The 27980-nt window shown below is 45.9% G+C and overlaps 2 protein-coding genes across 9 annotated transcripts in view; one reads left to right on the top strand and one right to left on the bottom strand.

Moving 5' to 3' along the window:
• Nucleotides 1–351: 351 nt before the first annotated feature.
• On the top strand, nucleotides 352–19548 carry PPM1K (protein phosphatase, Mg2+/Mn2+ dependent 1K). 2 transcript variants are annotated; one of them, XM_082282143.1, is made up of 7 exons: nucleotides 352–457; nucleotides 3416–3925; nucleotides 4452–4552; nucleotides 11748–11913; nucleotides 12437–12581; nucleotides 13393–13527; nucleotides 13994–19548. In XM_082282143.1, exons 2-7 carry the CDS (start codon nucleotides 3486–3488, stop codon nucleotides 14123–14125), a joined length of 1119 nt encoding a protein of 372 aa, XP_082138269.1. In that variant the 5' UTR covers nucleotides 352–457; nucleotides 3416–3485; the 3' UTR covers nucleotides 14126–19548. The 2 variants fall into 2 exon arrangements, with proteins under 2 accessions (XP_082138269.1, XP_082138270.1); XM_082282144.1 differs by having other exon boundaries at nucleotides 372–457; nucleotides 3420–3925.
• A 2830-nt stretch (nucleotides 19549–22378) lies between these two features.
• The window catches only part of WDFY3 (WD repeat and FYVE domain containing 3), a 156264-nt gene continuing 150662 nt past the window's right edge, over nucleotides 22379–27980 (bottom strand). For all 7 annotated transcript variants that reach the window (XM_082282308.1, XM_082282313.1, XM_082282307.1 and 4 more), the window contains 4 exons: nucleotides 27332–27661; nucleotides 27026–27137; nucleotides 26495–26692; nucleotides 22379–25978 (listed from right to left, as the gene is read on the bottom strand). In XM_082282308.1, coding sequence (XP_082138434.1) covers nucleotides 25858–25978; nucleotides 26495–26692; nucleotides 27026–27137; nucleotides 27332–27661 — 761 coding nt within the window. In that variant the 3' untranslated portion in view covers nucleotides 22379–25857. The remainder of the gene's footprint in view (nucleotides 25979–26494; nucleotides 26693–27025; nucleotides 27138–27331; nucleotides 27662–27980) is intronic.

Raw genomic sequence — 27980 nt, 5'->3', positions numbered from 1 at the left:
TCCGCGATTCTGTGAAATTAGGAAGAATTTCTTCACAGAAAGGGTGATTAGACATTGGAATGGGCTGCCCAGGGAGGTGGTGGAGTCGCCCTCGCTGGATGTGTTTAAGGAAAGACTGGACGTGGTTGGACTCGATGATCCCTGCGATCTCTTCCAACCTAAGTGACGCTGTGATTCTGCGGAACCGGGATCTGTGCAGGGTCACCCCGGCCGCAGCCGATCCCCTCTCGCTGACCCAGCCCAGGCCCGTGCGAGGCCCGGGCGGGGCCGGTGGGCGGGGCGGGGGCGGTGGGGGAGGCTCGGCCGGCGCGGCCGCCGCCGTCGGGGCCGATTGGCCGGGCGGGCTCGGCGGGCGGGGCCGGCGGCGGCGGCGGGGCCGCGCTGCAGCCTCGGCCGGGGAGGCGCCGCTCTCGCACCGCTGGGGCGCTGCCGCCGCCGGGCCCGGGTGCGGGAGGAGGTAAGGGCCGCCTGCCCGGGGCATAGGCCGGGGGCGAGGGAGGGCGGGGGGCCGCGCTCGGAAGCGTTTCCTTCTGCTTGCCCCTTCCTTTCGCTCCGCTCTCCCTTCTCCTCCAGCGGTGGCTGCTGGGCAGGAAGGGCCGCGGCAGGGCCGCCGCCGTCCCCCGGGGCTAGGAATGTTAGGGAGCGGGGCTGGCACATCAGGGAACGGGGCTGGGCACGGCCGGCGATCCGCAGAGGCTGCCGCCGAGCGGCGCAGCTTTGATACGCACGGAATAAACGCGGCCTGTGCTAACTCGTGATGAGTAAACTGCAGCAGAGACGGCTGTAAATTGCTGCTGTCCCTGTGCAGTTTGCTGTCCAGGCACGGAGGCGAGACTAGATTGTCACGGATTAAAAAAAAAAACCCAACAACAACAACGCTCCTGATTTAATACGAGTTTAACACCCAGAACCGGACGGTCCTGCCCACATCCGTGCGGTTTGGAAGACACGCGAAGCAAGTGCACTTAGAATTGTACATTCCTTTTTACATACATCGGATCCCCTGGGGCAGCAGGCATGTCTTCGCTTTCTTCCGGGTTTCCTTTTCTTCCCCTTTTCTTCTGGAAGCCTGGAAAATTTCCATCTGCCGAGCAGCAGCCAGCCTGTAAAACTACGGTTTTAATCACTCCCCTCATCCCTCTTTAAGCGCTGTGTTTCCCTGCCGGTCTGTAGGAACTGTTTCCCTGCAGGTGAACGTGTACAGATGAACAGGATCAGATGGAGCACCTCAAAGCAGATTTCCATCTAGAACTGTCCATTTTGGACTTTATCTCTAACACCAGTGCCCCCTTTTTCAATGCCTCGGTCTTGTTTTGCCCAGATGGGTCTGCCCTGTGTTTGCAGACATATCAGCTGGGAAAGCACAGCCTGTTGTGTGTCCAGAGCTGTTTACATAACAAACTAAAGAGCAGGTTCCTACTCCTGACTTGCAGAGACCCTTGGAAATCAAAACTGTCGTCACTATTTTTACTTGTCTGGTGAGAGTTGAATTTGATAGAGAAAAAATGCATTAATTAGCTTGTGAGTTTGGATTGATCCTCTGATTCGTGCTGTGGATACTGGGGAGTCTAAATTTAGCGAGAATTTCATGTTCTCAAGCTGACAGAAGTGAAAGCGAGCATGGGTTTTGCTAATTGGGAGGCTTTCTGTTTGGTCGTGCTGTGTTTCACAGAAGGAAGTTAACGTGCCGTTTTTACGAGTCAAGGATACCAGGAAAGAAAAAGCAGCTCCAGGAAGTATATCAGGTTTTAAACACCTGTAAGTACACTGAAATAAGGGTGTGATATTGCCATCACCCTGCAGTAAAATGCAAAATCTTAAAATTTCAAGTGCTTCCATATTCAGCTGGTGCAACATCAGTGATTTCCAGAACATTCAGCCTTTTATCAAGTCAATTGTTAACCTCTAAGTGCTAAGTAAAGAAACCTTTCCTCTTTCCATGCAACTTAAGAATTGCATGAAAGGTAAACCTACAGCATCTAAAGCAACATGCTTCGAGCTGGGAATGACACATTTGTTGAAGGCCTCCCAAAAGCTCTGTCACTGCCATTTTCTACTAAAGCAACCCCTTACTAAGTTACCTTTGCATGTTTTTTGCAAGTACACAGATTTTTACCTAGCAAGTTAAAAACATAGTTTTAACAAATATTTCCGATCTAGAGATGCAGTTGTGATTGGCTTGGGCAAAGTACAGCAGCAAGGCACTCCAGCCCAGAATTCAAGTGTCTCTGGGTACAAGTGTTGCTCTTTGCTGCTCGATTACATCAGACCAACCTGCTGTCATTGCTTTTTTTTTTTTTTTTTGCATTCACCGTAATCCTGGGTATTTTTAGATCCTTTGTTATGTCATATAATATTTTTCACTCATAATTTTGCCCTCAGCAAACTTTGAGCAATTAAGTTAGAAATCCTTCACTGGGTTTATATCTTTAGTGTGGTTAGTTACAGTGATCTGTGTGGTCCAGTTCAAATTACTCTGGTGCAACAACATGTAATTATTACAAACTGCATCCCAGCCTGTTGGACTTGGATCAAGTTGGGTGTTACTCTACAAAAGGTCAAATAAACCAATTTTTCTTCATTTTCCAGCATGCTAGATGAGTCATCATTAGTGAATTTTTGCCTGCTGAGCCAAGTAGTGTATTTGAATTTATCTGGACTGGAAAAGACATCTGAGAAGCCAGTGGAAGATCTTGCTTGCCTGTGTTAGCCCATTTCAGGGTTAAGTGGCAGAGAACTTCAGGCTGGACAAAACAGCAAATAGCTGCATGGGGTTTTTTGAGGGGGAAGTTTACGTGTGCAGTTGTGGATGTCCATGGATATGTTCTTCGTGGTCATTCTTAGCATTAAAAAAATCACAATTAACTTCATAATTCACAATTAATTAGCTCTGTGTTAAAAAGTATTGTTGAAGACCTCCATAAATGTGACAGAACCAAATATCAAGTGCAGATAAAAAAATTTAAAATCCAAGCAAATACATTTCTCCTTCCTTTTCCCCTGGGAGTCACAGTGCAGATATCTCAGCTGGTGTTTGAAGAGCATGCGTGATAAGCCCATTTTCACAACCTTATCTCTTGTTTTCACATATTCATATCTTAGCAGTATCATCACTCTAATTTGCTCCATCTCAACCTCTTCAATCTTTGAAAACTCAAGATGTCATTCTGCAGGGGCCAGCAGAAGTGCCTTCCCTTGCTCTGTGTGCAGAGCTGGGGTTGGATGTGGGCTGCTGGTGTGTGTGGGATTTTTTCCCGGTGAGTCACGCAGATCCCTCTGCAGTTTCTTCCAGGGAGTGCTGTGCTCTGCATAATTAGCGGGCTCTCAGGGTGACATTGTTTCCTGAATGATGCAACTGAAAATTCGCTTCCCTGTGCTTCTTGTTTCCTGATCGGTTTTCTCTTTGTTCTCCAAGACAGTCCAGCAGCTACACATCTTCCGCTCCTGGTCTTTTTTTTTCCTACGAATCTCTGCGAAGACAAGTTATGTCCACAGCTACCCTAATTAATTTGGTACGGAATGGAGGGTTCCAAGTAAGAAGGAGAGCCGTGCTCACGTCCCGCTTCCTGCAAGACGAGACGCGTCCCACAGCCGCCTGCTCCATCGCCACCTGCGAGCGCCGCGCCTCCCGCTTCGACTCCGACGGGAGCGGGCGGCTGACCACATGGGACACCTTTGGCATCTGGGACAATCGCATCGATGAGCCCATTCTCCTCCCACCCAGCATAAAGTACGGGAAGCCGATCCCAAAAGTGAGCCTGAGCAACGTGGGCTGCGCCAGCCACATCGGGAAGAGAAAGGAAAATGAGGACCGGTTCGATTACGCTCAGCTGACGGAGGATATCCTGTACTTCGCGGTGTACGATGGGCACGGCGGGTCAGCAGCTGCAGACTTCTGTGAAAAGTACATGGAAAAATATATTAAGTAAGTGCTCACCAGGGGAATGTGCGTCAAATAAATTACAGCTGAGATTCCTTCCTTAGGGAATCAGTGGGTTGTACATTGGGGCTAATCCTCCCAGGTTATGTAGCCGCCTCTCCTTATGGGACAGAGGGAGCACTGGATGGAACAGCCATACTATGAATTCCTTACCCATGAACACAGGAGAGGAAAGCACGATTGTGCCGCCTGTCCAGGAAAGGTCTTGGAACACAGGGAGAATGTGGACTGACTGTTCTCACACAGGGTCTCTGTGATCCCTGACCTATGGTTTGCTTACACTCTTCTGTATCTATCCCATCCTGGGACGCTGGATAAGGAACTTAGATATTTTCAAAATTACAGGATTATGCTTTCAGTGCACACAGTTAGTAAAATCACATTACCTTTTCACTCAAGTTCAGCATCATTCAGTGGGTGCTGGAAAGAGATAAGACTGCGAAACAGATTGATCAGGATGCATATTTCTTGGAAAGAAGTTTAATATTTTTGTTTGCTTGTTTGTTTCTAGGGAATTTCTTGCTGAGGAGGAGAACTTGGAAAATGTTTTGAGCAAGGCTTTTCTAGAAATAAACAAAGCATATCAAAGGCATGCCAATCTCTCTGCTGACGGTAGGTAAAAAAATGTTCTACTCATATAGGCGTGGAGAATAAAGTTTGTCTTATTTGCTCAGTAGTTTTGCAGTAAAATGTCCAGAAAAGTGCTTAAAAGCAATTTTACTTAACACAGGATTTTGCTCTGGTCACTTACTGCAAATGAAACAATTACGCTTTACCTCCTAAAAATGAAATAACTACTGGAAATCTCAGTCAAATTTACTGGGGGAGTTATGAATCTGAATGTTAGCATAATCATGAATGAATTTTTCTTAATGTGATTCTGAAAAGGATAGTGTTTGTCAAGGTAGCAATGAGTGATTTAGATTTGCAAGGACCATAATTTAACTGTTAAGAAATGTGGAGAGGGGTATTTTTGTTTCGCTTTTTCTTTTAGGGGCGAGGGGGGATTGGTGTTTTTATATGTTAATTTGTTTGTTTTAAAGCCGTTACTCCTGTGGATTAAAAGCTTCAGTGCCAAAAGTTCCCCTTCCTAACTTGCCTGCTGCACCTGAGGAGGAACGTAAGCCAAAGTTAATGCAATCGATATTGCTTCTGCACAAACAGAATCACAGGAGTAGCTGAGTGGGAAAGGGAAAAAAGCAGTGAAGAAGAAAACAAGTTTGGCCGTGGTAAGGCTGTAGCAAAGCTGGCACCAGCCCTCTTAAGACTCCCAGTTATTCCTGGCTGTTAATGAAGTTCTTGTATATGTGTCTAGAGACTAAGTACATCTGAAGCTCCAGCTGCAGCAAGCAGAGTTTATAGAGAGTAACTTAGGAAGGGAGATGGAAGTGCCTGTCCCACTTCTGTCACAGGAGCTTTCTTGGCCATGAAAGTCAGCTTAGCCATGAGAGTCAGTTTAGCCAGTCTTAAAAAAAACCCCAAACAAACCCAATTAAAAAAAAAAAAAAAAACAAAAAACACCAACCCACAACAGAAACCTCCCCCTGCCAATACACAAACCCCACAACCGACCAACCAAAAACCCTGTCTCAGTGCTGGTGCAGGCACTGGCAAAGTAACTGAGGTTGTTCCAGAAGAACAGAAACTGTAAAAATCTTCTCTCCAAGAAAGACTGGAAACCAAGGAGCCCTGTAGGGACTGAAGTAATACTGTATTCCCAAGCTGCTTTTCTTAAGCAGTGACTGAATACAATCAAGTAGTGGAGTGACTTCCTGCAGTTTAACTACTAGATGAATCTAGACTCAAATGCAGGACAGGTAGCCTGACTGTTGCAGCACTGCTTCTTACCTTAGCCTGCACCAGGGATCAGGAAAAAAGTCTTAAATCTTGAGATGCAGCCCTTAAAAAGGGGGGATTAAATTTATAAAGTTCATTTTCCCATTGTATTTCATGTGGTTAAAAAAGACCAGAGTCACTTTTGACCTATGGGCTGAGTTTTAGCCAAGCTCATGAGAGACACACCAACAGAGCAAATGTGCTTTTTATCCCAGAGCCTCTTTGCAAATATATTTTCTTACCAACCCAAATCCAAGACAGCATTTGAATACTAGCTTGTGTGCTTTCCTGGATCAGACCATTTCATTTTCAGATCTAATTGTCCTCCTCCCTGCCCCTTTGTGAGTAGGATGGCTCTTGGTTTGGCTCACTGTAATGACCTCAGTTCTTTGTCAGAGCAGCTCATTGAGGAGAAGGATTGAGAACTGTACTAGATATATTATTCTGTTATTCTGAAAACTGTTTCCAATCATAACATTTTAGGTGAGACTTACAAAATTGGATTACAACATTTGACAGACAAATTGTACAGCAAGCAGAGCATTTTAGAACTGCTTATAGGATTTTTTTCATACCATTTAACTAACTGGTGCTGCTTAATGCCAGAAAACTTATGCAAGTGTTACCAGGATACTGCATAAGCCCCCTTCATTAAAAAAGCAAAATAGAGGGTAAAAGAGTTGCTAGACATCCACAGGGGCCATGCTCTGGCAGGCACTCAGTGTTTCTCAGGTAGGCTGAGCACCTGCAAGCTCTTGCAGGAGCCTGGGGGATCAGCCGTTGTTCTTGGCTGAAAATCAAGCTCTAAGGCAAAGAATGGAGTAACAGGGTGCAAAGTCAAGTTTGGATTTCTGAACAGATTAAACTTCTTGCATAGCTGTTGTTAAAATAACTCAGTACTATGTTGACTGTTTTGTGTGGGTATTTTTTGTTGTTGCTGATGTTTTGAAAGTTACATAAAATTTCAGTGCTTGGCATGTGTCTTTGTTAGAAGCCTGCTTCCAAACTAATTCGGTTTGCCAGCAAAATTTCTGATTAAGGGTGGCTATTCTGGATGTGACAGTCAAGACAGTTGCTAGAGTATCTTGAAGATGGTGGTTGATTGTGTATCATGGTGTATCTGGGTTACACTGGATGCTCCCCAAATCTGACCTCCTTTTGAAACCTGGCCGTAGCTGATGAAGTGGAAAATAATAGCTTTGTCTTGTTCCAGCAGATAACCCTTCCAGAGCTCGCTCCTTTCACTGTCTGCAAAAAAACCAGTGCACGTTCAGGATGTCCAGGTCTTTACTAACACACAACCAGCTTTAAAAACTTGTACCTGGGTTTTTGAAGGAAACTAAACCCTGGGACAAATCCCTGTACCCAAAATGCTATGTTTGAGGCATTGTTTATAGTACTATTTCGGGGTAAAACCTTACATAAGGCACAGATTTAACAGGACTAGAGATGTGCCTTGTTGGGAGACCTCAGCTATGTCTTCAAGGGCATGGCCCTTTGTAGGTCACTTAACGATGATGCAGTATTTGAAAATTCAGGTGGAAAATACATAGCATGGTAATTCCTGTGAGCTTTCAATAATAAAAATGGTTTATCTATGTGTTCCAGGTACTGCTGCTGTGTCTGGCATGCAGTTCACCAGTGCTATTGGAGGGCTGTTCTGCTGGAGACTGGTCCAGTAGCCCCTCTGACAGTGACCTGCACCTGTTGTTTCACACAAAAGCATAAGAAACTTGCTGTAGGCAGGTCTGGGATAATCTCTCTTCTGCCTAAATCCCATGTAATCATTAACAGCTTAGAGCTACGTCTGAGCCCTGAAGCTTGGTGTTTGATACCTCTTCAAAAATGCATTTTCATTCCCTTCCATGCATTTAAATATATCCAGTCACTTTCAAATCACTGCAAAATTTAGGTATAGAACATAAAGGAAGCTCACATCCAACAAATGCCATTATCCATGGGACAAGTGCCAGCGATGGGCAGAATTTTCTGCTATTTTTTACCAGCCATAAAAACTGAAATGTAAAGGCTGAATAGCTTTGCTCAACAAGGATAGAAATAAGAAATTAAATTCTGTGCTTGAGGAAATTTGAGCATTTGCCTGGAGAAATGTAAGACAAGCCCTCTCCTGCCCTACTGGAGTCCTACCAGATATTGTTACTGCTTCTGCTCACTGCAAGCCAGAGAAAACAAGAGGAACTTTTCCATCAACCTCCACGTTCAGTGCATCCAGCTCTAATCACATTGGCCACTCACTTCTGGAATAGCCATCTTATTAAAACATAGCCAGGTATTAACTGGTCTATCCATGTTTGAAAGGAATCTTACTCTTGAATCTTATTATGCTGAGCAAACAGCAGAAGTTATTTAAAAGTAGTTAAATTTTTAAAGTAATGTTTGTTTTGTTGGGTTTTTTTTAAGTTACCATTCAAAAAAAAGATTTTTATTTCTTTAAATATGTTAACCTGCAACACTGAGGAAACAGGAGAGCTGCAGAAATTGTACTTGAATATTTTGTAAATTTATCAGCATTGTAAAGCCAGCCTTTTTATCCAAGGACCCTGATTATTACCTAATCAATTTAGATGATATTAATTACAATATTAAAGGGATGTTTATTTTGCCTATTTTTCATTAGTCAGAACAATACATATACTTCTATTCAATGCCTTTAAGATGGCCCCATTTCAGTTGGCACTGGTTTGAACTTCCCATCTTGGTGTTATATATATAAAAATTACCTTGAGGGAACAGGTGTTCTTCAGAGTGGCCACTCTTGCCATATATGAGACAGCTGGCCCTCTAGCAATGATAAAATTCTTTGGTTGATCTGTTGGTTGGTTACTTATCTCCATAAGGGAAACAAAATTTAGAATTTATTTGGGCTGTATTTAAACTGGTTTTGTCACACAGTTTTAGCAAGAAGGTGAGAACAGTGGCAATTCCCCAGAAATACCAAGGCTGATTTACCAAGGCCAAAGATGCTTCCTACATGACCTGCACAAAGGCAGTGCAGGCAGACCTGAGAGTGACTGACTCCATCCCCTGTTCTGCAGCCCTTATTCTTGCATCTCCAGTGTTGCGGGTTTATTTTGTTTGAACAAAGTCCCTGGGTGAATTTCCTATTTGCCTCTGTGTGCGTGTTATTTGTGGCAGACACTGTACCTGGTCAGCAGCTCTAGAACTGGAGGCCCTGGACACTTTAAGCTGGGCTTCAGTGGAAAGAGAGATCTGCTTAATTTTGTCCCAGGTGAAGCAGTCCAGCGGTTCCTAGCCTGGACTACTGGAAGGTTCCCACATCCTCTTTGTCACATTAGTTGAGATGACTTGCAGTAGAAGTTGTCCAGTGAGTGTTAAGAACCTATTGAAAGATCTTAGTTTTATAGTGATATTGTTAGGAAAACAAAATAAACTCTTTAATTGTTAAACCAATACATGTGCTGATGCAACGTATTTTGTGTTATTAAATAAACTAGCAGCAGTTGTAATAAAGCACTAGTAATGTTATTCCATCATCATTCCTGTGGTTTTGAGCTGTGCTAGAAATCACATAATGGTACATCTGGCTTCATACATGTTCTTGTATCCCTACCTAGAGCATGAATGGGGTCCAAGGAAGAGATTGTGAGCAGAATGTATTTTTTTCTATGAGTGCTGTTTAACTAATAAACATATAAAGTTCAAGTCACTATGTCCATTGCCACAATTCTGGACAATATTTTGTCCTTTAGTACCAGCCCTTGATTTTGTGATAGCAGCTCTTTTCTTTGGCAGTTTGCACTCCAAAGATGCAGATTCACCTGAATTCCAAATGTTTCCAGCCTTCTGTGAATTAAAGACTATGATTTAACTCTTTTTATGTTTCTCAGCATAGTTCTAAAACCACAGAATGAAATGGGAAAGTAGCAACAGTTCTGCATTAATTTTAATGTCTAAATAAAATGTATTTTCTGTAAAATAAAAAGGTAGTTTTATGTAGATTTCTCTATTTCACTTGTTCTAACTGTTGGCTAAAACAGGTATTTTACTGGTTCTACTAAAATTTCTAATTGCACTGGTACTTGTTAGTATCTTACTTTCATAATGTGCCTCAAAGTGAGCCTGCACGGGGCTAGTCCCTGCCTCGAATGAGAAACAGGATGTCGGTGCCTGCCTGGATAGTCAGAAGCTGCCACATCCAGTTTCCAGTGTCCCAGCCTGCATGGCGCTGGCGCAGCCCGAGGTGTGACCGTGGTCACCACGGCTGACGGTCACCACTGACCTGCTGGTTCAGCGTTCAGCTAAACCCAGTCCTCGCTGCAGTAATAATACCTGTTTTAAATAATAACACCAGCTTAATTAACACTGGTTTGTGAGGGTTTGTGTTTGGTTTTTTTGATTTATGGACTCACTGCTTTCACGGCACAACAAGGCTCAATGCATCTTCCAGGGCTTGGTGACTTCAGTTTACTCCCAGCACCGTTTGTCTTACAGGGTGCTGAGATCTCACAGGGCTGGGGAAGGAGGCTGTCAAGACCTCACAGCTCTGCCATTTCTGTTGCTGTCTGTTGGGAGCTGGTCTGATTTGGGAGTGCCTGGCATTCCTTGGGATCAAACACACAGTCCCGTCTCAGATCTGTCCCATGTCCCTGGGGTCAGGGCTGCAGGGCCAGAGGAAAGAGCACATGTAGTTGTAGTTGATCTCTGCAGAAGCAGTGGTGGAAAGACAGTAAGATGTTAACTGTTAGTGACATGAAACCAGGAATATAACTGGGGATTCACATTCCTAAGCAAGCCCAAAACTCATCTCCAATTGGCTTGCTTTGAAAAACTGGAGCAACTGGAAAAGCCCAGAATGGGGGTGACCTACAGAGGGCCTTTCAAGGGGATTTGCATTGGCTGTGAATGCAAATGTGTTCCAGGCAGTAGCTGGTCCTGTCCAGACATTTTAGTGTAATAGCTCAAGTCAGCAGGAGCTTTCCAGGCATCTCTCACTGGGTTACCTCTGCAGAATTTGCAGGAAGGAAAGATAATAACTGTAAAGTGGAACTTGCCCTTTCAAAAACCAAAGAAAACAAGGAAAGCTGGACAGTTTTTCTGGCATTTTCTTCAATGAGTGCAGTCAGCCAGCTCAGCGCACTCCCTTGCCCTGTAAGAGGAGGGCAGCACCTGTTTTGCCCTCTGGGCACTCACAGTAAACCCCTGTCAGGTGATCCCAGCAGTGCCCCAGGCAGGCTGCCCGGACAGCCACTGCCACCTGCATCAGTTTGCAGGCACAAGGCCAGGCTGAATCCCAGAATCCAGCTTCACCTTTGCACTGGGACCTCCAACAAGTTGAGAGGGTCAGGAGGGAGCAGCATTCCTTCCTGGAAAAAGCCAGGAAGCTTGTTGGCTAAATCCTTCTTCTCTGGGGGAAATGGAGAGGGAGTGTAGCAGCTCTGACAGCAGTAGGAGGATGCCACAGACTGATGTACTGCTTTCCCTTTGGTGATCTCTATGGAATTACAATTACTATAATTATGTATTACTATGTAATTGCCTGCTTCACCACCTAACAGAAAGAGCCATCAGCTTTATGCTGACCTACCTGTGTAGCTACTGTGCCCAGGGATAAGGACAATAACCCTGTAACTCGACGTGAGCTCGTGGGACTGAAAAACTCTCTTGCAAACTGAAAGGAAGCCACTATGTCTTGTACTGCTAGTATCCCACTTGCCTTGTTTGCATGGAGCCATGTTGTTGCACAGAAACACTTAATCCTTCCTACCTCCCATCTCTTCCCCCAGTCCTACATGCATGCATGTTTGCTTGTTTTGGTTTTTTGGGTTTTTTTTTTTTGTATGTGTAGATTTAGTTTAAACTTAAAAGCAGTTACTTGCTGATTAGGTACAGCACAAGTTGTCTTTGTTTTACCAATTGAAACTGTTGCTGTTATAAATGGCTCCACGCTTTGAGGCAGTGCTAAAACCTCTCTCTTTGATGACATTTGTAGCAACTCTGCTGAACTCGGGGACCACTGCAACAGTGGCTCTGCTCCGGGATGGAATTGAGCTGGTTGTGGCAAGTGTGGGAGACAGTCGTGCTCTGCTGTGCCGGAAGGGAAAGGCCATGAAACTCACCATTGACCATACTCCAGAGAGAAAGGAGGAGAAGGAAAGGTACCTGCTGGCTGAGGAGGTGGCTTCCCAGAGCATGGCCTCAGCCAGGATGGGCTTGTGCTCTGCTGCTGGGTCAGGCCAGGAAGAAAGCAGAGTTGAATATAGAGCTGTGAGAACAACCTGAGCTGGCAGTAAGCTCCAGTTAATGCACTGGGTCCCGTTTAGAGGACCAGGGGTGTGGAAAGCCCTCCATGAACATAAACTGTCTCAGTAGTAAGATCAGTATCACTAAGATTCAGAACAGAGCCGTGACCACATGGTTCAGATTTGTCCAAAAGCGCCAAGTTTGAACCAAGTTAGAACCTGAAGAAATGCACTTTGATTCCTAGGTCAGGACTCAGCCCACCAAGACACATCCCTTCTGTGGAGCCCTTCAAACAGCTAAAGCCAACCCTCAGCCTCCCAGCTTAGGCTCTCCATACATCATTCCTCATTCTAGCTAGTGACAGAAATTGTGGATAGAGATGGGGGTAATGGTGTGAAGCAGTAACTCATTTGCTTTTTCTTTTGTGACTCTGCACAGGATTAAGAAGTGTGGTGGCTTCGTTTCCTGGAACAGTTTGGGACAACCTCATGTGAATGGTAGACTTGCAATGACACGGAGCATAGGAGATTTGGATCTTAAAAACAGTGGTGTGATAGCCCAGCCAGAAACAAAAAAGGTTCAGGTAAAAGAAGGTCTGGTTAACAGGGACAGCAACACTCAGACTCAGGGGCTTCATAGGTATTTGATGCAGTGGAGGTTCCCACACAACAGGAGCACAGGTGAAACCTGATGGCCGCACGTTGTTTTTTATTGAAGTAACCAGAGAGCAACTCTAATTGAGTTGTTTCAGATTAGCACTAACAGGACAGAAAAAGAATCTGGTACTAAATTCAACCAGGTCAACTTCCGAATCCCACTTCTCACAGTAGAATATTTGATGAGGGAAGAAAGATAGCACATGATGTGCATTACAGGTGTTAATCTGTTTGGGTCCTGTGTCAAATGAATAATTTTGAGGTTAATGCTGGCATAAAACCATCACTGAGAACTGGGTGGGATATGGATGGGCTGCCATCCAAAAAGTAGGATGTATAGAGGTTTGCACAGTTGAGAGGAAGAGGGGGAGGAGGAAGGGACAGCTACATGTATCGTACCAAAGCTCTGAAGTCATCTAGGAAACAAATTAGACATCCAGAAGGTACTCAGCCTCCACTTTGGCAGGAAGCTCTCCTGTCCATTCGCACTCTGTTTGTTACTTTTCCCCAATGCACCTCCCAGGCCCCCAGGAACTTACACTGTTTTGGCCCTAATAAAGTGCCACCCACTAGGGGTTTAGGGAGATGACTGCAGTGCTTTCATGTCTTCCTTGAAACCCTCCGCTTCAGGAAAAATTCAGGAAAAAAGTGCTTTTCAAGAGTGTAAAAACATGGGGGCAGTTCCCTTGCGTTGCAGCACTCCTGCATGGCCGTGCATGCTGTGTGCCTCTGTTGCAGCTGCAGCACGCGGACGACAGCTTCCTGGTCCTGACCACCGACGGCATCAACTTCATGGTGAACAGCCAGGAGATCTGCGACTTCATCAGCCAGTGCCACGACCCTGCTGAGGCTGCCCACGTGGTCACTGAGCAGGTAATGCCAGCACTGCTCCCAGCACCAAGTGCTCCTTGTTGGGTTGGTTTGGCTCAAGAAAAACCCTGAGGTTTTTTATTTACACGATACCACACGTTTAAGTGAATTGCACTGTGCTGGCTGAGACATTCACCAGTCCTGCTGGCCAGCCTTTTCTTTACCCTGGGTCTCGCCATGTCCTTGCCAGGCATACATCAATTAATTTGCTTAGCTCACAGTCCACTGAACTGCATGGGGCTGCAACTGCACCTTATTCCTGTGCTGAATATGTCATCAACGTAGATGGAAATGGCCAGTTTCTGACCACAGTTCTGGATGGTGGCATATCCTGTGGAAGCTCTGGGGCATACCAGAATGGAGCATCAGGCAGTCTCCAGACTCAGGGTGTGCTGTCCCAGGTGAAGCCAGACACTTGTTTCCCTTTCCAAGCCAGACGCTGATGCTGACACTTTGTTTCTTCTCTCAGGCAGCACAGTTTGGCAGTGAAGACAACAGCACCGTTGTCATAGTGCCATTTGGAGCTTGGGGCAAGTACAAGAACGGGGAGGTCACCTTCTCCTTCAGCCGCAGTTTCGCTTCCAGCGGGAGGTGGGCATGAAGACAATGCCACAGCAATCCTTTCCTGCCGTCACCTGGACACAGTGTGCTACAGGAGAACACCTCCATCTGTTCCTAGGCTGACTCAGTGTCTTGTCCATCTCTTCTGCTCCCAGTGTTAGAAGGTGCCACTGCTCCTTTGGTGCGTAGTGCCTGTTGTTGTTTATGGCTGACCGTGTCTTGCTGCCCGTGTTATCCCAGGCAGCATCGGGGCAGCCCCAGCAACTCCACACATCACTTTGTTCACATAGACGAGGTTCTGGGCTTTCACCTGAGGCTGGAGGGGGTGCACAGTCATTTCATGCCTACTTGTATTCCCCAGGACCCTCAGTTCCCTGGCAGCTGTGAGTCCCTGAGCCACATGCTGGCTTCCTTGTGTGATAAAACACAGAGGAACAAACGCACAATGTTCTTAGGTAGAAAAAAGAAAGAGGGTTTGTTGTCTTCCTCTGCTGCAGCCACCCAAAACTCCCCTGTGCTCCAGGAGAAGTGGGTGAAAAATAAAGGAGAAGTTTCAGAATGTTTAGGTTCTGATGTCGGTGGCATGTGGTGTAGCTCTTCCTGAGACAGTGCTGCTTAATGCTCTCACTGCCGTCATCTGTGATCCTCTAGCTCCAAGGAGACAAAGCAGGCTGGAGCCACGTGCTGTTGGACAGATGGGAACCTTTCTCCATTGGGTCCAAAGCCTGTACGGTCTCTGTGGACCATGCAGCAGCCCCTTGCACTGTCTTCTCTTTGCTGTGTCAGTGCCTGACAGGAGCACAGAGGAGGGAAAAAGACGCACAGTTTTGATATCCAGAGACTCTCATCAACTTGAATTTCTTTTTTTTTTTTAATAAAAAAGTAAGCTAATTTCAAAGAGTTTACTCTTCAAGATCTAATGCGTAAGACATTTTATTTCTTCATACATACATGAGGATTTTCCTGCCCTCTGCTGAAGGTATCTGAGTTAGTTGTGATCTCTCATGTCTCTTCATGGTACACAAGCAGATGTGAAATGCCCCAAGCAAGCTAGAGAAAGGAGAGAGCATGACAATAATGTAATTTTTGTAAGTTTGGGGTATTGTTTCTAGTGGGTGTCAGATATTCAGACACCAGAAAGGAGTTTTATACTTAAAGGAAGTGTTTCCACTTCCCTTCTTGGAGGGAATCAGTGTTCAGTGAGGCATGGGTGGCCAGAGCTCTGATCCAGCTCATATCACTGCTGTGACATGGACTGCAGGTGACATGTTGGCACAGGAGAAGATCTGTCCCAGTGTGCCTCATTCAGACCTCCTCCTTCCTCCATTCCACGTCAGCTGTCAGCTCCTGTGGCAGTGAAACATGGGCAGAGAAGAACTGGTCTTTTCTCAGGCTTGCCACAATATTTTTCCTTCTATGGGTGCTTCCAACAGCACAATTGTAAAAACAAAAAATGAAAGAGAAGTTGCCTGATACTAAATTGCCTTGCAAAAAAAAAAAAAAAAAAAAAAAAAAATTCTGAGATGCCTGGCCTGATTCTGATTTTCCAGTGTGAAATACATATCTTCATTACTTTTATCCCTTTCCTTTGAGACCAGGGTTACCCCTTATGCAGATATTTTTCCTTGTCTCTGGTGGAAGGCCTAGCAGCACCCAGCAGAGCACCATGTTGTACTGACAGCATTAGGTACTGGGTGTTCAGAGGGCACCGGTTTTGTCTGTCCCAGCACTTGGTGTGTATAATGTACATATTTGGGTTGTAGCTGCAGAGGTGTGTGTAAATCTCTGCTGTACTGGATGCTGGTGCCCAAGCCTCTGTAGTGAGCACACCACTGGTTTACAATCTTAATTCCCTCTTTCTCCTCAGATTTTTACCAGGGCTGGGGTTCGGTGTTCACCTGAGGTCAGGATGCTGTTGGAGGCTTTTATTTCTCCTGACAGAGTGGTTTTCTTCTCAGGGGAAGGATCCTTCCATAACTTCTTTGAAATTTTACCAAGGAAGGGTAAGACAAAGCTCTGTGAAACAGAGGATGATTAGATTAAGGTGTACTGGTAGTTGCTATTACTGCTTCTCTACTACCACAGAAACAGTCAGATTGGGAAGGGCTCCTGGGCACCATCTTGCCTCCAGTCCTTTCTATTGGGTGGCCCCTTCTCAGCAGCTCCCTTCCCCTCTCAGTTCCTGTGGATGGGCTTCCAGCTCACCTCCCTCCCACTGCCTCTTGTGTTCCCCTGGGCATGCAGGAAGAACCAGGGTGAACCATGTGCCTGGGGCTCCCTTCCCCTCTGACTGGGACTGATTTCCTGGGGCACCCCTGGTAGCCAAGGTGCTGCTCCATAGGAATGAAGAGATAGATAGATTTGCTGCAAAGTTTTGGACCCAAGAAGAGACACTCTCCATGGTTGGTGTATCCATATCCAATGACACATTACTGCCAAGCTTAAATTATGATGCTGGAGCAGTTTGAATCACTGTTCTCCACTCAGCCTGTGTGCACAGGACATCCTCTGGATCTTTGGAGACCTCACTAGATCACTGTAGATGGCTTCCAGCACCACTGCTCCTCAGGTGCTGGATGCCTTTATCTTCACGATTCCATGTTCCAGGGGAGTTCACAAGACCATCCCCACACTTGAGCCTTCTCCAGAGGCTGCAAACTGCTGCCTCTTTTCCAGTTTCTCTCTCAGTTCCTTGGTTCCTAGCAAGGGATCCCAGCTGCTGGGCTTCCTTGCCTTCCAGTTGCTGGCTGTCAGTCCCGTAATCCCAGCACTGGATCAGCCAGGGAGCAATCCCCTCACCTGGCTGGTGGCTGAAATCTTTCCATGTCTCAAAAGCTCTGAGGAGGTCTGGGGCAGGGCAGTTTCTGTATCCTGTCTGAATTCACTCTCCTTCCTCCAGTTTGTCTACTGAAGAATCGACATCTCGATCAAAGCTTTCCTTTTCCTCCTTCCTCACTGATCGATGATACAGACCCATCGTTTCCCTTGTCCAGTTTCTTTTTCACTCCTGGGGCAATTCCTGTAGCTGCTGCTGTTCCAGTCCTGCCTCAAGCCCAGCCCTCCCAGCACTGAACTGAGGCTCAGTAGGCACAGGCCAGGCCCCAGTACGGGGCAAAAGCTGCTGGTTTTCACTGGGGTAGGGCAAGGCACGCGTCTATCAATGACACACCAGTTTGCCAGGGTTGTTGCCTGTTCAGGTATAAAGTCCCTGGCTCTGGGAGGTGATGCCTGTCCTAGGAACCTGCCCAAATCCCTCCACACCCCCTACCAGCCAGGGAAAAGCCATCTCAGGGTGCGTTTCACTGTTGCCTCACCCAAAAATCTTCTCTTACGCCATGATGACACCAGATTCCACCAACCCCATTTTGTGCCAACAGTGTTAATTAGTAGCATTAACAGCTCATGTAAACATGAACAAGGACCTCTGGAACCTGCACAATCATCCACATCAATCCAGAGTGGGGAGAGGGAGATGTGGAGACAAGACAGCTCCCGCAGCACAGCAAAGCCATCCATGCCAGGACAAAGCCCAGAACCATTGTTTGTACTAACACAATCCCAGCTTCAGCCTTATAAAGGGATAAGCAGTGCAGCCAGCAAACTCCCTGACTCCCACAGGAGGTTGCCACTGCTATAGCAATAGCACACTGGATACAAAGCTGCTGTTCTCCATGTCCCATGTTGGGTGCCAAAAAGTACCAAAGAAGGTGGACCTTGGCTGGAAATCGGGTGCCCACCAAGTCGCTCTATCACTCCCCTCCTTGGCAGGGTGGGGGCAGGGGGGAGAAAACAAAATGAAAAAAAGCCCCAAAACCTGGTCAAGATAAAGGTAGTTAATAAAGAGTGTTACCAACCCCTTTTCAGGTGCCAGTACAGGGCCCAGCACCATGAGGGTGCTGTGGAGAAATGAGCTCCATCTCAGCCAGGCCCAATAAACACTGCAAAGTTTTTTTATCTGGTCACTAAGCCCCCTGCTGCCCGTGGCACCTCTGCAGGCAACCAGCTCCACTGTACCCCCCAGGGACTGGCAAGATCCTCCTGCTCAGCAGAGCTCCTTCAGCTTGAGGACAAAGAGCAAATTGTCCTAACAAGGGCAGCTGCCTGTCAGAGAGGTTTATTATTCCAGGACAGTGAAGGATCTCACGCTTCAAATGAAACAGAATGGAATGTTTGCTCTCTAGCTCACTGTCTTTCCCGTGCATCTGAGGTTTCAACAAAAAGAGTATTTTCTGTTTGTTACAGACCGAACCAAACATTAAGGGTGACCTGGTGAGCAAACTGTAAAAAATATTCACTTTTTTCCTACCTTTTAGGGGGTGGATTCTGAACTCCACTGGATTTGATAAGAATATTTCCTTGCCTGAGCACCCCCCCCCCGGAGCAGTGGAATGTCGCTCTGTACAGGCACCACAGAAGGGTGGGCTGTGGGTGCAGAGAGGCAAAACCTGCTGTCCAGCTAAGTACTCATTTTTACTGTCAGGATGTGGAAGGCACTGGGGGCCTCAGGTTGCTGGAGGATTTACTAGCAGAGATGTTGAGACTGCAGATGGATTTCCAACTTAAGTCTCCCCACCACCTGGAAAGGGGGGAAGGGTCATGCATTATAGAGGGAACTCACAAAAATGTCATTTGCAGCCTGGATTTAGGAGAGCTGGTCTCTCTGGATGATGAACGTAGTGGAAGAGACTGAAATGGGGGGGAGATCCAGTAATTAATTTAATATAGGCCTTCATTACAGTCAGTCCCTTTGGGCTGGCGAATAATGCTGGAGCAGCTGAGAATGGGGGTGTGGAGAGAAATCAGCAATATCACTGCTTTTTACATATTTGGAAGTTGTGAGGAGCTTAGCCTCACTACAGGATTTCTGCTGAGTTCCTGGTCTGAGGATCAGGGTTCCATGAGCCACATTTTCTGTCTCAGCAGGTGAATGTGCTGTGGTGAGACTTTGGGATTTTTAGCTAAGGGAGAAGCACAAAACAACAGCTACCAGTGAAACTGGTTTAATAATTATTAAATCCTTAAACACCTTCAGTTGGGCACTGCCAGGTCAATGCTCACTCACCCAAGAAGGCAAATGTACGGTACAGCAACACTCTGGGTACTCCTTGGTTCCAAACTGCTGTTCTGAATGCAGAGATACCCATCAGGTGCCCTCTTGACTTGGGTTATGGAGTGCTTAGGCAGTGGTGCCGGTCATAACTTTCTTACAGACTTAAGTGCAATTGTGTACATTTGTTCCATGCTTTGCCCTAGGGCTGTGTGTAATTCCTATGGTTTGATGTTTTTCTTTGGTGTAATCTGTGTTCGAATTTCATCTACTATGAAATTTTATAGAGGTGTCCACCTTGCCTTTTTTTTTCTTGCTTTAAAAATGTTTTCTCATCTTCATCAACTCAAAGCTACAGTAGAGCAGCTAAGTCTGTACTGGAATGCTGACAAGATCTTTCAATAAAGAATTGGCTTCTAGGAGCTGTGTCACTACAAATGGATTTTTCTTCTTCCACTGCATTGCCAACTACCAGAAAAGCTGCAGCTTCTCAAGCTGTGTCACAACTGTCCCGTTAGCCCTGGGCCTCGGTCCTTGCTATAAAAAGTTTCTGATAACCAAGGCTCTGCCTACAAAGACATTCTCCTGGTGATAACCAGTGCAAAGTACCTCCTGTCTCTGGGCTTTGCTGCACCAGGGTGACACGTTCTAACTTGCTATTTTTGTCTGCCTGGGTGGCTGTCATGGTGAGCAATGCCATCCTGTGACACGATGCAAAGAAACAAATTGGGCCTCTGCAGGAAAATGTATTTTTGCTTCTGCATGAATTCAATGCTGTTCTGTCACACTTGAAGAAATTACAAGGAAAAAAATAAGAGCCAAGAGTTTTAACTCATCTGCAGAAGTAACCCTGAGATCACTGGTATTTTTAGTTAATACAGCTTTTCCCAGCTGGGCTCACATCAATTTTACTCTCTGTCCCTTGAAAGCAGCAGCCTTGACTTCAATGAGGTCTTAGCAGTTTCCTACAGCTGAGCCCCAGCACTTCTTTTTAGGAACAGAATCCTTTTTTGTTGTCCTTTGTTGCCAGTCCATGTCTCAGCTCAGTCTGGAGCTGATCAGCTCTTGAATAAATGCACATAGCCCATGGCAGTCTTGTAATCACTGCTCAGATGGGTGAATTCTGAGAGCTTGGGTGGTGTGTTGGGAAACCTGCTGGACAGCTCTGCCTTGCACAGGAGTTGGGAAATGGCTCCCAGGTTTCTCTGCAGTTGGAGCATTTATCCTGTAATGAGCATCCCTGTGAGCTGCTGCTTTAAGAGAGGAGAGCGGCTGAGCACCAGCAGCACCACAGTGGTTCCCTCCCCAGCTTCAAGATGGTCTGGGCAGAGCAGCCAAGCTTTGAGGATAACAGTCCTTGCTGTCACCTGGGTGCTCAGAGAAGCTGCCCCTGGGAAGGGCTGGAAGCTCTTCCCAGAGCTCCTCTCAGCACCACTCTCCCCACCTCACCTGCACAAGATTTTCATCGCTACTGCAGGGCAAGAGCCTTGCTACACATCCCCCCCACCTCAGTATTTACCATGAAACACTCCTGCCCAGCTCCTGCACCAGGGGCTCTGCTGCCCTCCTTCAGTAGGCAGGATTGCATTTAGGTTCATCCGTGACCAAGTTTTGGTTCCCTTCCTTACAAATTGCTCTTTTTTGGAGGGCCAGCCCCACATCCCATGCAGTGCCACTCAAGTCTTCTCCAGGAAGACAGGGCAGGATTTGGCTCCCAGCACATCAGCCCTGCTCCTGTGCTTGCTTACCCCACCCTCCTCTCTACACGGTGTGGCACAGTAACCTCACTAGAGAATCAGATCTGTGTCCTGACATGGACACGGACATGTCCCGCTGCTGGGAATTCCTTCAAAACACCCATGCACTTTATACAGCACAGAACACAGCCTGGAAAGCAGCTCAATCTCACTTTTCTGAACTGGGTTACTGCACCTGTCATGAGAGACAACCTGGTCACAGCAAACTGGCCACAAATTTGGTTTTACGGGCTAAATGGAATGCCTGGCCCTGGGTGGTGCTTCTGCCTGGCAGGCCCTGTGGTGGAGCCAGAGCTAGAAGCTGGGGCACTTGCAAAGAGCTGCCCTGTAACTCAATAACTGCCTTGTTTCACTCCAAACCTGGCTGCTGGCCCAGCTGATGCCTGTTGGGATTTTACAGTTCCAACATTGGCCTTAGAGCTGCCACAAATTTCACCATTCTCTCCTTCTCCCAGACCCAGCTGTAGTGCAGGAAGCTCCCAAGAGCTATGGATTTCCTAATTAGTCACCCTTTTGTTTGTCTGGACAGAAAGGAGCCAAACCAGCTCTTCCAAAGCCTGATGTGCAACAGGGACTCCAGTGTTAATGAGTCCCTTAATGTCAACACTGAAACCTGTGCTCCACAGGGCAGGGCTGGGATTGCACTTTCCCCATCAAAAAGTCCATCAGGATTGTGGGCTCCACCACTTCCCAATGCTTGTTCCTGGCACCTCCACTCTCCACCACACTGGGAAAATGAGCCAGGGAAAATGAGCCTGAAATACCGCATATAGTAAATGACCCAGCTGCACAGAGCAGCCTGGAGCTACTGTTAGTGGGAAATCTCTCCCCAAAAAGAGTGAGGTGAGACCCCACAGCCCGGAGCTGGCATGATTACCTGGGTCAGAGTGCTTTGGTGAGGTTCATCCATGACCTGCTCCCTGGCAGCAGAAGGACACCCAGGCTGCAGCTGTCAAGTGCCTGCATCCACGCTGAGCACAGTAACTGCCCCAAAACTGTTAAAGAGAAAGCATTTTTTGAGTGTGGAAAGATTTAAAATGTGGAAATGGCAGAGTGTGAAATACTTCAACCTATGAAAAGTGGACATTACCATCCCATATAACCCAGACATGGCTCAGCAAGGCCATGGAAATGGCTTCTGTAACTCCCTCCTTCTCCATTGCCCTTATCCAGCATGACTTAAATAATTCTTTTCTGTCTGCTTTCACTGTATCGGCACAGCCTGTTCTTCTACACACTGTCAGATTCTGCTGAATTCACACTCAACAATATAAAGCAAGAAAGAACAAACTAAGGCACACCATTTCATGCTGCACGGTCATGGATGGCCACACCCACATTCAGAAAGCAAAACTGTAACAAGTAATAGAAACTTACTCCTCCTGATGACACAGAAAAATGTTACTCACCACTCCCGATTTAAAAACGTTTATTCAGCTGCAAATGTGTCTTTCCAACAAATGCAAAACAGCTTTTTGGTGGTAAATAGCAGGTATTTATTTGAAATGAAAAAAAAATACTTCAGTACCTGAACTATTGCATTTAATAATGTATTGTTGTAATTGTGTTACTCTACCTTTTTGCATTGGAGACAAATATACAATGAACATTCAGATATCACAGATTGCACACTAGATAGTAAATCGTCAGGCCTTTTACGTAACCACCAAAAAACAGATATTGGATTCTGCAATATAGTACAAAATTCCACACTCCAGTCTTAGCCAGTTATCTTCAATTTACTCCTGATGCTGTACAAATAAATGGCCATTTAACTAGGGCTTACAAGTTAATAACAGGACAAAAAAAATATACATTGCACTGACACAAAAAGTCAGCTGTGTTAATAGTCATGCAACAAGTAACCAAACTTGCTGAAATTAAAAATACTTTCTAAAAACAGTTTTAACTGCTTAAGTATTTTATACACAGTTCATTTACCGAAACAAAAGGAGTCTTTAAATGATACAAAGCAAATATAAGTTTCTACCAATTTTATACATAAGAAAGTGCAAAATAACTTCTCTAAAGTGTTTTGCTATTGAACTGATGAATGTTGGCTGGAGGCAGCCAACCCCCTCTCAAAAGCATGACATTACAGTTGCACACTACATACGAATGTTAGGAGTACATGGATAAGTTTACTACAAAGAACAAGGCAGGAGAAGACATGTGAGGTACTTGCAGAGAATACAGTCTACTAATGTTAGTGTACATGAGTATATTTTTGCTCAACGGATTTTTACATGGAAAACAAAGCAAGTATTTGCATTAGAAGCTTGAATGAAATGGAAAAAAAACCCACTCCCACGTGAACACCACAGTTGCCCACAGCACCAGCTGCCAGAGGAAATACGAGCAGGTGTGTTTGTCCCCCTTTGCCTCCAACAAGCAAAAACGTGTTTTTTTTGGGAACAGAATTAAGTCAGAGGGCTGTGGTAGTTTGCTTGCAGAATGTAAACTGGGCCTAGCCTGCACACTGCAGAATTTGTAAAGAATAAGGATTTCTTTAGTGCGCTGCCAAATGCCGCCGCAGGCACGGAACAACACCCGTACAACGCGTCTCTGTGGCTGACAGCCCCCTGTCCCCATGGCCCCCCAGCAGGACCGTGTCCTGGCTTCAGTGCTGGATCACATCAGTGTTGTTGTCGTAGCTTGGCTTCTATTAGGGTTTAATTGCGTGGCTCTACAAGTTGCAGTCCACAGAAAAGAAGGCTTCCTTAAATTTGGGGATGATTTGGAAATCTGGAGGCAAGAGGAGGAAAACTGTGGACTCAAAGGCATCTAAGAGTTGTTAAAATAGCCTTTTCTTCAAACAGAAAACATTAAGGCCACTAGCCTGTCTTCTGAACTATGCTGGTTTTGCATCATTTTGGGAAGGGTGAAGGCAACGTTAGAGAGAACAGCTGAACACAGAAATTCCAGTGCTCCGCACATGCTTACTGAGGACCTCTTCCTGTTTTTAGGGTCAAATCTGTCAGGCAAACAGTAGTCAGTGTGGCTACTTGACCATCACTCTTTGGATCCAAAATTTGGGTCAGCTAAGCTCAACAAACCTGCATTTACTCAACAGTGTGCAAGGGCTCTAGAGAAGCCTTTCTGTTCATTTGGGGACCTAGTATACATACCAAAACAGGAATATATCTCATTTTACAGACCAGCACATACATAATAAACAAACAAGTATCAAAATACATATTTAACCTTCAGTGCATAAACATGTGATACCAGGGTAAATAGTAAGTGGTCAGAATTAACGAATTATTCACCGCTAAAAGCTCAAATCAAGAGAAGACAGGGGTGCCCCCGCAATGCCAGGGACCCTCTGGAAGGAGCTCACCCCAACACAGAGGGCCTGGCATTTTTGATGGTGCAATTCCAATGACAATGCTGGTTTTGAGGATTTGCTGTGCCAGGGTCAGAGCCTGCCCAAGTCACTCCAAGTGAAGGATAATCTCATCCCTGTAAGTGACAACATTCACTCAAGTACTATCAGAGCCACCTGTCTTCTGTTGGTCTGGGTCATATCCTTACCTCTATTTAAAAGAATCCATTGTGAATATACCTAGCTCTAGATCAGTTTGTCACCCATTTACAAAATATATACACATATGTTAAAAAACAAAACCAAACCTGGCTGCTGCACTCCCTCTCCCCCCTCGCCCAAACAAAAACCCACTGGCAAGACCTCATGCAGAAATTAAGTCCATGGGCCTATCCAATGAACGTGCTCCAATCCCAGTGGATATCAGTGTCTCTACTTCATCCCACATGTAGTGCAAAATAAATGACAGAGTAGTAAAAAAATACTGCAATTAAATTCATATTGAAACTTAACAAACATAATGGAAATCTACTGCTGTCCTCAAGTTGATGGCGTGTGCTGAAAGACAAAGAGAGCTCTGAGGAGCATTTCTGACATGACCAAGATCACCCTGCTTTAGAGCAATGCCTGTTGTTCCAAAAGTTTTTTTTGCAAAGAAGCTACGGGACAACAGCAGTTAAATTTTATGCACAAGGAATTAATTCTGTACCTATATGCAAAAGCCAATTGCTATTGATTAAAGAAGGTAAAAGCTGGTTCTTGCACTGCATGAATCAGCTGCTAATGAACAGTAAGTAATTAACAAAACTGCAGCTCTGACATATGTATAAAAGAGGCCATATTAAATATGAACAACACTGAGGTGGTAAATAGTTTGGTATAAAATGCAACACAAGTGTACAATTTAGTTCCTGGTTATCTTACAGCTAGAATAAAATACTCCAAGTTCCTATTCTCAAAAATGTTTTCTTTTGAAAAAATCCATGTAATTCTATGAATAGCCTCACTTAAGATACTGTGGGCAACTGAAAGAACAAACATGCACAGACTGGATTTTTAACAGAAATACACATAATGCCTTCGAGTTTTCTGTTTTTGTTTTTTTTTTTTTAAACATTCGTGTTTAAATTGATAGATGAGATAAAGATGCCACACAAAATACAGTGGTTAATCTGAAGTCCCATGTAACAGGCAGTTAAGTTCATATTTAGATAAAAAGGCTGTTATACCTATTTACAATATACACAGTTGCTTGCGAAGAAGGCAGATTTACAACTATCTTCTAAAAAGCCTTGCCCTCCCCTCCCCCCGGTTAAGATGACTAACTCTACAAAAACAAGACAAGAAGGGGTGTTTAGGATAAGTGAGGATTTTCTCGACAGCCACGTCAGCATGGGTTTAGGGGCTGCCAGCTCTCTTGGATTTGTGGTTATTTGTCTTCCTGGGCCTTGCTCTTCTCTTCATTTCGCTGTTCGCCTCGTCTGCCTTCTGTCAACACAAACCAATGCAATGATCCCTTTTTACTTTTAGTGCTTAGAATGCAGTATAAATATAAGTGTAAACAGACAATATTCCAATCCCTTCTGATGCTCTCACTGGTTCCTGGAGGGACAGTGGGGCCAGAGGAGGTTTGTCAGCCCCCATCAATTTCTGGGCCCCTCCTCTGAGCCCCGCTCATGCTGCAGGTTGTAGAAGCAGTTCTGGCACACCCTGACCGGTGATGAAATCTTCAGCCGTTTGATTTCTGACTGAAACCGGCTGCACCTGTGGAGAAAAAAAAACCACCACTGAACACAGGTCCCCTCCATTTCTATCCATTTTCTGTTGAGCTGTGGGAATTACCATCATGACTTCAAACACCAGAAAACTGTCCTAACTTGCCTTGACATGGAGATGCAACGCAGTATGGCAGAAGCAGAATTTAACTCAAATGATCAACACAGAGTCAGTGGAATGAGACTGTGTGACAGCTCAAAAATAGCTGTTGTCACCAGTTTAGATGCTGAGAGATGAAGCTAAAGATATCATCTCTGACCCAGCAGATCAGAGAGGACACTTGCACTTCAGTTTGTGGGTAAGGGCAGCTCACACACATCCTCTATGTGATACATGTTCCTGTCTGAGGCTGCCTGCTAGTGGCCCCTAAATCAGCATCCTCACAGTCCTGCACACAGTTTAAGCAGCCTCAACCTTTCAGCAGAGTTCTGTGGTATTTCAGAGCTTTACCCCACCTAAAATTCTGTATGGAAAAGAGCCCAAGGGAGGCTGTTGGCTGCTTACTTCTGGCAGAAGAGCTGTCCACAGTTCCTGCAGTGGTGCCGCCTCTCGGTGAGCGAGAAGCGCACGGTGCAGCCTGAGCAGCTGTCGCCACCCTCATCCTTCACCCAGTGGTCGGCTGCGGACCGGCCCGGCTGATCGCTCACTGACCAGCTGAACACCCTGCCCCGGCCGTCCCCAATCAGGATCCTGCTGTGATCCCTGCAAGGAAAAGCAAAAGCATTCCTGCAACAGCTCTGGCACGGTAACACACAGGCATCAATGACCCATTTTACACACCAGAGAATGTAAAATGGTAAAGTACTGGCATGGTAACTAACGCCCCAATTACCCTGCTCTGACTGAGAAATGGAGCTGCAACACTCTGTGTAACACAAAGCAGCTGAACAGATCTCCCCTTCAGTGTTTTTATCTTAGTCCTTGAAGAAGGCTGCCCCAAACAGAAGCACCACAAAACAGTGTTGTGAACAATGGTACCACTGCCTGCTGGCAACACCCAAAACTGCCTGAAGGCCTCACGTGCGAGCTACTCACTTGGAGATGCCGAGCGCAGTGATTTCTGCTGGGTGTGCGTTGTCTTTGCGATCAAATGCCGTGTGCATAGTTAGTTTGCTTCTGAACACCAGCTGACGCTCCCACCTGTATCCTACAAAGGAGTGGGACGTGGGAGAGGATAAAGCAAATCTGCTCCTTCTCATTTTTGTTCCCTCCTCCCCCAAAATACTCGTAACTGCAACTTCATAGTAAGAAAAAAATCTCCCTCAGAGATTCAAGTTTTTCTCTTTTTCTATAACATTTCACTCAGGAATAAAACTGAGGGTTGTGCAGAGTTTCTTTTACCTGGTTTGAGCTTGCTGTAGTGTCGTGCTTCAGCATAGCTGGGGTGGGGGTGGTTAACCTGAGCATGGGGATGCATTTTTGCTTGTCCCTCTGAATAATTCACAAAGATAAATCCATCTTTCTCATCCAAGCTGAGCTGGTCTGACCAACGCCTGGAGTCATCGGAGCCACTGTCTGCTGACCACGCTGCCGCTGCTCTGGCTGACGATGACCGAGGCCTGTGGCTGGTGCTGCTTGGTTGGCTCTGGCTCTCCTGCAGTTTTGTGTCCTGGCCTATGCATGGATCATCTGCCTCGGAGTCACTGCTGTCCTCCTCGTGGGCTTCCTGCCCTGGATTGGCATAACAGGGGAAAGGCGCTGTTAGTGAGCCTGGCTATAGCCTGAGCTTTCTCCTTACTCTGCTGCTGCACTGCCTGCAACCCAACGGGTACCAACACTGCGTGAGAGGGGGACACTGCATGCAGGCATCTCAGAGCCTTTTCAGAGATTCAGCTCCTGTCAGGAATCACATGATCCATATTTTTTGCACTTTTATAAACACTTTTTTCTGTTGCCAGAGAACAACACTCCTTAGCTGAAGCTATTTCCTACAATAGCCCCTCTGAGGGAGGCTATGATAGACAAAAGGAGCAAAAACTTCAGAAACACT

Source organism: Coloeus monedula (genome assembly GCF_965178545.1).
Source record: "Coloeus monedula genome assembly, chromosome: 5".
NCBI classification, from domain to species: Eukaryota; Metazoa; Chordata; class Aves; order Passeriformes; family Corvidae; genus Coloeus; species Coloeus monedula.
Note: the sequence above shows the minus strand (reverse complement) of the source record. Positions and strands in the feature narration are given on the sequence as shown.